Below are 7,193 nucleotides of genomic sequence, written 5' to 3'. Positions count from 1 at the left end.
GCTGCATCAAAATGCAGGGTACTGACCCCCTAGGTCATTTCATCCTCTGCTATGCACAGAAAACAAATGGTTGAGGAAGAAACAGCTGCTGCAATTGGAGGGAAAATGTGTGAGCTCGCAAAGGAGAGCTTTCTATTTGCAGGTAAGATGGATTTAACATTAACTCATCCTCAAAAACATGCATAAAAACTATACTTTGTACTCTTTGTTATCTGGAGCTGAATGTGATCCAATCACACTTGTTGTGTAGATGGAGTGACCTGGCAGAGTTAGGTCACATACACTGCCAAACAAAGCCCCTGACCTTGTGAGGAAGACAGGGCAGCCCACGAAGCACAGCTGCCCTGAGCAGCTCATTAGTGGGTGAAGCTGCTAACACACCCACAGTAGAGGTGCAAGGGAGAAAAAACATAATTAGATTAATAACGCTCAGAACATAATTAGTGGATCACTGTGTTCTGATTAGCTAACAAAGAGGGCGTGGGGAAGCAAGAGAGCACCAAGTTCTGCAAAACCATTTATTAAATCTTCTGTTTTTAAAAGTTTTTATAGAAACCATGACATCCCTGAAAGACTGGTTAGAAAAGAAACGTGTGAACAGCAGAAGGATAAGGTTTCTAACTCAGAAGTCACAGGAACGAGTGGCAAAGACTCTGAGGTGCGGGATCACACTGTTTCACCTTCAGCAGTACTGACAGTCCTGAACATGATTCAGCACAAGTTGAACAAACAGGCAGCCATCCCAGGCATCTCAGCGCTTCCTTACTGTAACAAAACTATTAGCCAAGAATTGCTTTGACCTTAACTAAAAAGAACTCAAAGGATTTTAAACAGTAGCGCTACAATGCTTTGTCTTCCTTGCCCACAATGCATTCTGCATCACGCTCCTCAGTCACAGCAAGTTGATGCGCTCACACTCTGAAACAGCAGTCCAGAGAAACTCTGAAACTCTCCCAAATCCACATGTTCCCAACTGCAATGATACCTGACACTTCAGCATACACAGTCCTTTATTTCTTTCCTTTCTTGGCTGCGGTCTTCTTTCCTCCCTTTTTAGCCTGACTCCCATATTTTGCTTCCATTTGGGCCAAAAAGTCATCCATTGCCTTTTTTCGGTCTTTATTTCTGCTCTGGGGGAGGAAAAACAAAATAAAGCAAACCGTTATTACTGTTAGATATGGAACATTCTAATGAAGTTCGATAGCTACTTCCAGCTCTGGCATATATTCAGTAGGGAACACAGGCTACGGAAGGTAGAGTTCTGTCAAGTCAAAGCCTACTTTCTACTCCAGGCTCTAAACTCCTGTGAAGTATTGAGACTGAGGTAAAGAGAAGCATTGAAAATACACAACATACGGCTTGTTTAGACCTAGAAGTAGTACCATCTGAGGAATGATTTAATTTCAACATCCTATTTTAAGCCCACTGGACATTAAGAAAGGCAAGACTGAAAAACAGAACCTAAACAGGGTATTTCCTTCCTCATTGCCCAAAACATAAAAGCAGAATAGTGAGACTGATCTAGTTTTATATCCTTGTGGTATCCCTCAGAAAGAAATAAGCATTAACGCTCTTTGTCCAACTGCCTCAAACTAGAAAAGTTAAGAGAGTTTGATTGTGTATGCGGTAAAAATAAGCACATTATAATAATTCACTTTAAAAAGATACAGGTAACAAAATCCATCCCATACTCTGAATATTAACTGAAGTACACCATCAGCACTAAGGTCACTCCCTAACATCAGGAAGGTTTTGTGTAATAAGAGCTGTAAAGGTGCTATGTGTTAAGATGCTCAGGGATAACACAGTTTTAAGCCAGGAACGCAACTATCTTCAATGGATGCTTAAGGCCTTACTTGAATCAGAGCTTTCAAGTCATCTTCTCCATCACCGAGGCCCAGTTCTTTTCTGCTCTCTTCGGCCTCCTTAGCTTCTTTTTCTGCCTGGAGTAGAAAATCAGCCTTTAGGAAGGTATATTGCATCTGGATGCCTTAGAAGAGTTACTAAACACTTAACTTTTGCATTGATACTTTAAGAACCACAAGAAAAAACAGTTTCCAAGTTTGGCCACAAATGAATAACCACAGAGAGCCAGCTGGGTAGCGGGGCAGCTCCTCACTGTTTGGCAGCACTGAACACCACCAGATATCCATTGCCAACCTTGTTCCCCACACCCACACTTGGGTTTTTGTCGCAGCAGCCATTATATTTTCTATCAGTTGAAGGTTACTGTTATGTACAGGGTACAAAGTATCAAAACTTAAAAAAAAAACAACAAACAAATTAACCAAAAATTAAGTTGGAGAGAATTTAGCCTGGGCTGTCATTTCACAGCTGTCAGTAAGCGAGCAAATTGTATTTCCCCCATGTACTCCCAGCTCGTGACTGTAGCTTTGTAACTGAATGGACGTTCTGAGCTGTAATAGTTACTGTGGATAATGCTGAAACAGAAGCAAGAAGGTACAAGCAGCAGCAGCAGCCTGTTACTACTCAAACCCTCTCAACCATTCCATCTGAATTGGTGCAAGCAATAGTTATGGAGAGGGGAGAGAGGTGGAAAATAAAGGTGGTAAAGCATGGAAGTGGAAGGTACTGAGCAGATCTGCAACCCTGAGGCAAATATGTGTCCTAACTGAATTAGCTTCCACCAAGGGAGATTAGAAGCTCATTGAGCAGTGCTTCCTTTTGGTCCCTGCTTGGTACCCACCCGCCTCTTCCTTGCGGTCATTTTCTGCTTGGACTCTTTCACAAAAGCTTTGTAGGAAGGGAGTTCTCCTGCATCAATGGCTTTTTCTATGATCCTCCTCACTCTCGGCTCATCCGTGTAGTCCACGCACAGCACCGACTCCATTATTCTGTCCATGTCACCCTCAAAATCCATGTAGGCCGATTTAATATCCGCTAGCTCTTGCTCTGAATCTTTGTAGTTCTTCTCAAAGTCTTGAATATCTTTGATGGTGATCTGAAGCAAAGAGAGCACACACCTGAGTGACGCGATTCGTTCACAACGCGAGGGACGGCAGTAAAAAGCAGACGGCGTGTCAGCCTGCAGCACAGCGCTGCCCGGCACCGGCCCTCACCTTCTTGAACAGCAGCCTCCAGTACTCCTGCCAGTCCCGCTCGGCCCTCAGCGCCTCGCCCTCCTCGTCCACCGTGCCCTGCTCGTCGTACACAGCGCGCAGCTCCGCATCGCTCAGCACAGCGTAGGCCTTGCCCAGGATCTGTGGGGCCGGTCGGTCAGTCAGTCAGTCAGTCAGTCGGTCGGTCGGTCAGCCAGCCTCCCTCCCGCCCGCACTCACCTGGAAGCGCCTGGTCGCCTCCTCTTTGGCTTCGGGTTCGGCCCGGTCAGGGTGGACGCGGAGCGATGCGCGGTGATAGGCGCGACGGATCTCCTCCGGCGAGGCCTCCCGGCGGACTCCCAGCGCGCCGTACAGATCGGCGGCGCCGAACGCGGCCTGGCAGTCCTGCAGCAGCCCCATCCCGCCCGCAGCCCGCCAACCGCCCCGCGGCACGGCGCATGCGCGAGGCGGGGCAGGCGGCTCCGAGGGCGGGAAGCGCTCCGCTCAGGAAGGCCGCGCTCGAGCGGCTGCTCCGCACCGCCCCCCGCTTATAGCACGGCGGGGCGGCTGTGGGGGCACCGGACTGCCGCAGTTGGGGTCCCGGAGGACAGAAACGCTCCAGCGGAGACGTGTTTGTACAAATTTCATACGGCCTTTAATGAAACGCCATGGAAGTGGTATGTATACACACACTGAGACATACAAAAAGACCAAAGCAGAAGTCGGCACGTCACAATTGAAATGTTTCCCCTTCTCTACCACTACCATGGAGGGAATAAAACACAGCAGCGTATGTCAGCTCCTAGTTACAGAAGGTAAATGGTAACATAGTGGAATATTCTTGCTTTCATAAAAAAAATCTCTTACAAAAGCTAGCTGGCATCTACCATCGTAGGAGAGCTCTGCTGACCTCAGTGAGCGCCACCATTCACAGCTTGATTACCTGGTTCTCGTTACACCTCAGGTTACACCTGCCATGATTAAGTCAGTTTCAAGAGACACCCAATTCTCTTTCCCCATCACCTTCCTTTCCAATCTCTCCAGCGGCCCCTTGTGGGTTGTCCAGAGTTCAGTCCTAACCCTGAGTGCAGCATTAGCACAGCAGGATAAAGACATTACATACGGAACCGTTTTATTCTTCAGGCTTTTTCAACTTCAGTTTTGCCAGGCTTTCATGTAGCAAAGCTTTGGAGCCTCCCCGGGCAGCCTCACTCTTCTTTTTTGGCCACTGCTCTTTGGAACGTATCAGGTCTTCGCGTCCAAGTTCGACCATTTTTGCCTCCCACGATTTCATTTCATTCTGATACCGAACCTTGTCGTCTTGAGCAAGCTGCAGGTACGGCTGAAAGAAAAACACATCTCTACAGCCATCCAGGGGGCTGTATCTGGGTACCTGCCATGCCACATCCTCCCCTTTGCAATATCGTTTCTGACAACTAAGGCATCTTATTGGTGGGCTAGTCTGAGAGAGCAGGCTTCGGTAAAGAACACCAATAGGCACGAGGTATTGGAACCGGCTGCTCAGAGAGATGGAGGAGTCACTGTCCCTTAACGAAAGCTTGAAAAAATATATACATTTCAGATCAGAATAGCACTCCTCCCCTTTTCAAATCATCACCTGCAAACTCCTACTTGGAAAAGCTGGCAGAAAAGCACCTGAGATAAATTTAATAACTTACGTGCAAAACTGCTTTTACTGTGCATCACGAGAAGCCGCAGACATACCTGCTTTTGAGAAGCGGATAGATTTTGCCACGTTTCAAATAACTGCTTCAGCTTTGCCTGTGGGATATTGAACACGCAATACATCAGTGTTATTTGAATGCCAGACATCATAGAGGGTTACAGTTGAAAGCCAGGTGTAAACCAGTGTAAAAAAACTTATTGCCCAACACTCTTGACCTTGGTAAGTAATTGAAGACATGGCCTGACAGCTTGCTGGGCATCATTTTAGACACTTTACAGATGATACTGGCATAGATACCCTAAACAACACCAATAAAACAGACACCAACCCCCCTTCTGAGCCTAGGAACATTCAGACACTGAAAGCTTAGTTCAAAGCATTACTTGGAAAGCAACAGAATCCAAGAGACATCTGAATGTGATGGTTATGACGCTCACCGTATTTTTTAAGACAGCCCTCACAACCACACGTCGATGCTACCCAAAGAAACCCTTCCTAACTTACTTACCGTAGGTGAGAGTCCTTTGCTCTGCTGAAAGTTTTCTGATACAAAAATGTTGAAGCCACTTCGAGGTCTTTTCGGTTTTCCAAGCACAGTCAGCTCCTTTAAAAAAACAGTACAAGCGATTCAATCCATCCGACACACCTTTTCCCACAAGCCAAACTTCACATCAGCGTTCATAACTCATACAAAAAGTACGTGCGGACTGACTCTTACTTCAGCTAAGCCTGATTCTGGAAACCAAAGACTAGTTACTAAATTCCACTCTGCAAGAAAGTAACGATGGTAAGTTTTGTTATTTTCAGATAGTTTTGGCTATGCCATGACATACTGTATGCTTGCAGAGAGAAGAGCAGGTGGGTAAACTGTGTGGGAGGCAAGGCTGAACAGAATGCGCCAATTTCTAGGGCAAAAAGAGTTAGTTTCTGCTATGAGAATGCTTTGTATACAGGAGGTCAAAGAGAAAGTACAGCAAATGACGGGCGTAGTTGCACCTGCTGGTTGTAGTTTTCTTTCTCCAGCCCTCTCCTGGTAGCCTGGGGTGCTGTGGGTTACCTTGGAAACACTTACTCTCTTTATCCTGAAGGATCTTCTTTTTGCCAGGCGTTTTCTCCTTTCTTCTTTCAAAGCTGCAGCCTGGGCTGGAGTTAGCTGTGCTTTGTACGCAGCCAACTGCTCTTCGTATTTTCGCCAGTCTGTCTTCCTCGCCTCCTCATAAACCTACAACGTAACCACCAGCCTTAACGTTCAGCTAAGCACGGCGCCTTGCGTTCTCAAATCCACGCACTCGAACGTTAGAAGCCAACACTTCTAACCCACAGTTCAGAAAGATAAAAACCACAGACTACTGTTTAATATTAGTTTGCAGACTGCCATGTTAAATTTAGGTCTGCTCAGCAGAACAAACTCAAAAGAACGGATTCAAAACCTGGGCGCACCCCATTAATTACCTTAGTCAATCTGATAACGCGGCACGTGGCAGCAGGCAAACGTTCAGATGCAGCTCGATGAAATAGCCATCTCCCACTGATAGATAATTCCCTTTCACTATGCCAACCCACGGCAGCACGCAAGTGCTCTGGTACCCAAACACAGTCCCACAACAAAGGTACTGCTTGTTTAGGTAGGAAAAGAACTAACTGCTAACGGGAATCAAGGTCAAACAGTCACTTATTGGCTACAGTTGGCACTTACAGCAACAAAAGGCAGCCGTATTTGTGGAGCTGTTTTACACCACCGTTTGAAACTGCCACCCTTGGCGCAACTTAACTGCCCATAACACAAAACAAGGTAACAGGACGAGGCTCAACGGCGGGTACTTCCAACAACCAGGTCCGTGGTAACACGGAACCGGGCGAGAGAAGCAGCCTCAGTGCCTGCCCACACAGCCACGGGCACTCACCTGCTTCTGCGAGGCCGGCAGCTCCCTCCAAACACCCGCCAGCTTCTTCACCAGCTCCAAGCTGTTCAGTTCTGCACACCGGACAGCGGAAAGGAAAACACAGTGTTTTCAGTCAGTTCTCCTCGAGGGAAAGCTGCCCCTCTCTCGGTAAAACCCAGCCGCTCGCCGCCCTACCTGGGTTCTGCTGGCGGAACTCCGGCTGCTTGTCCCTCAGGAAGCGGAAATAGGCGCTGAGGGGACGCTTCGGGCGCTCGGCCGAGCTCATGGCCCGAGAGCAGCCCGCCTCCGCCGCGCGTCCAACGCCGCAGCCCCTGCGGGCAACACCAACAGTCAGCGTCGAGGGGAGCCGCGTCCCGTCCCGTCCCGTCCCACCCCTCCGTCCCTTCCCCGTCCCACCGCACCCGAGCAGCCGCCGCGCTCCGTTGGCGAGGCCCGCAGCCCGGCCCAGCAGCGCCAGCGCCGCCGCCATGCCGCAGCCCGCCCGCCGCCGCGGGGCACCACGGGATGGCGGAGGCCGCACCGCCCAGCAGCGACCGCGAGAGG

General features: G+C 48.6%; 2 protein-coding genes across 2 annotated transcripts; both read right to left on the bottom strand.

Moving 5' to 3' along the window:
- Window positions 1-506: 506 nt before the first annotated feature.
- Window positions 507-3,546, bottom strand: DNAJC9 (DnaJ heat shock protein family (Hsp40) member C9). Its single transcript, XM_072340378.1, has 5 exons — window positions 3,300-3,546; window positions 3,081-3,221; window positions 2,708-2,962; window positions 1,857-1,943; window positions 507-1,130 (listed from the first exon to the last, which is right to left on the bottom strand). Exons 1-5 carry the CDS (start codon window positions 3,477-3,479, stop codon window positions 1,011-1,013), a joined length of 783 nt encoding a protein of 260 aa, XP_072196479.1. The 5' UTR covers window positions 3,480-3,546; the 3' UTR covers window positions 507-1,010.
- A 145-nt stretch (window positions 3,547-3,691) lies between these two features.
- TFAM (transcription factor A, mitochondrial) lies at window positions 3,692-7,193 on the bottom strand. Its single transcript, XM_072340219.1, has 7 exons — window positions 7,052-7,193; window positions 6,825-6,961; window positions 6,651-6,721; window positions 5,819-5,968; window positions 5,255-5,350; window positions 4,785-4,841; window positions 3,692-4,401 (listed from the first exon to the last, which is right to left on the bottom strand). The coding sequence occupies exons 1-7, from the start codon at window positions 7,117-7,119 to the stop codon at window positions 4,192-4,194; spliced, it is 789 nt and encodes a 262-aa protein (XP_072196320.1). The 5' UTR covers window positions 7,120-7,193; the 3' UTR covers window positions 3,692-4,191.

The sequence above is a fragment of the Excalfactoria chinensis genome, chromosome 6, assembly GCF_039878825.1.
Source record: "Excalfactoria chinensis isolate bCotChi1 chromosome 6, bCotChi1.hap2, whole genome shotgun sequence".
NCBI classification, from domain to species: Eukaryota; Metazoa; Chordata; class Aves; order Galliformes; family Phasianidae; genus Excalfactoria; species Excalfactoria chinensis.
Note: the sequence above shows the minus strand (reverse complement) of the source record. Positions and strands in the feature narration are given on the sequence as shown.

Excerpts from the sequence above, each read along its gene's own strand:
- DNAJC9 (XM_072340378.1), bottom strand. The coding sequence starts at position 3,479 with ATGGGGCTGCTGCAGGACTGCCAGGCCGCGTTCGGCGCCGCCGATCTG. Across the intron at positions 2,963-3,080 it reads GGAGGCTGCTGTTCAAGAAG|ATCACCATCAAAGATATTCA; the intron begins GTGAGGGCCGGT and ends TCTTTGCTTCAG. Across the intron at positions 1,944-2,707 it reads TGACCGCAAGGAAGAGGCGG|GCAGAAAAAGAAGCTAAGGA; the intron begins GTGGGTACCAAG and ends TTTCTACTCCAG.
- TFAM (XM_072340219.1), bottom strand. The coding sequence starts at position 7,119 with ATGGCGGCGGCGCTGGCGCTGCTGGGCCGGGCTGCGGGCCTCGCCAAC. Across the intron at positions 6,722-6,824 it reads GTTCCGCCAGCAGAACCCAG|AACTGAACAGCTTGGAGCTG; the intron begins GTAGGGCGGCGA and ends TCCGGTGTGCAG. Across the intron at positions 5,969-6,650 it reads TGCCGGCCTCGCAGAAGCAG|GTTTATGAGGAGGCGAGGAA; the intron begins GTGAGTGCCCGT and ends GTTACGTTGTAG.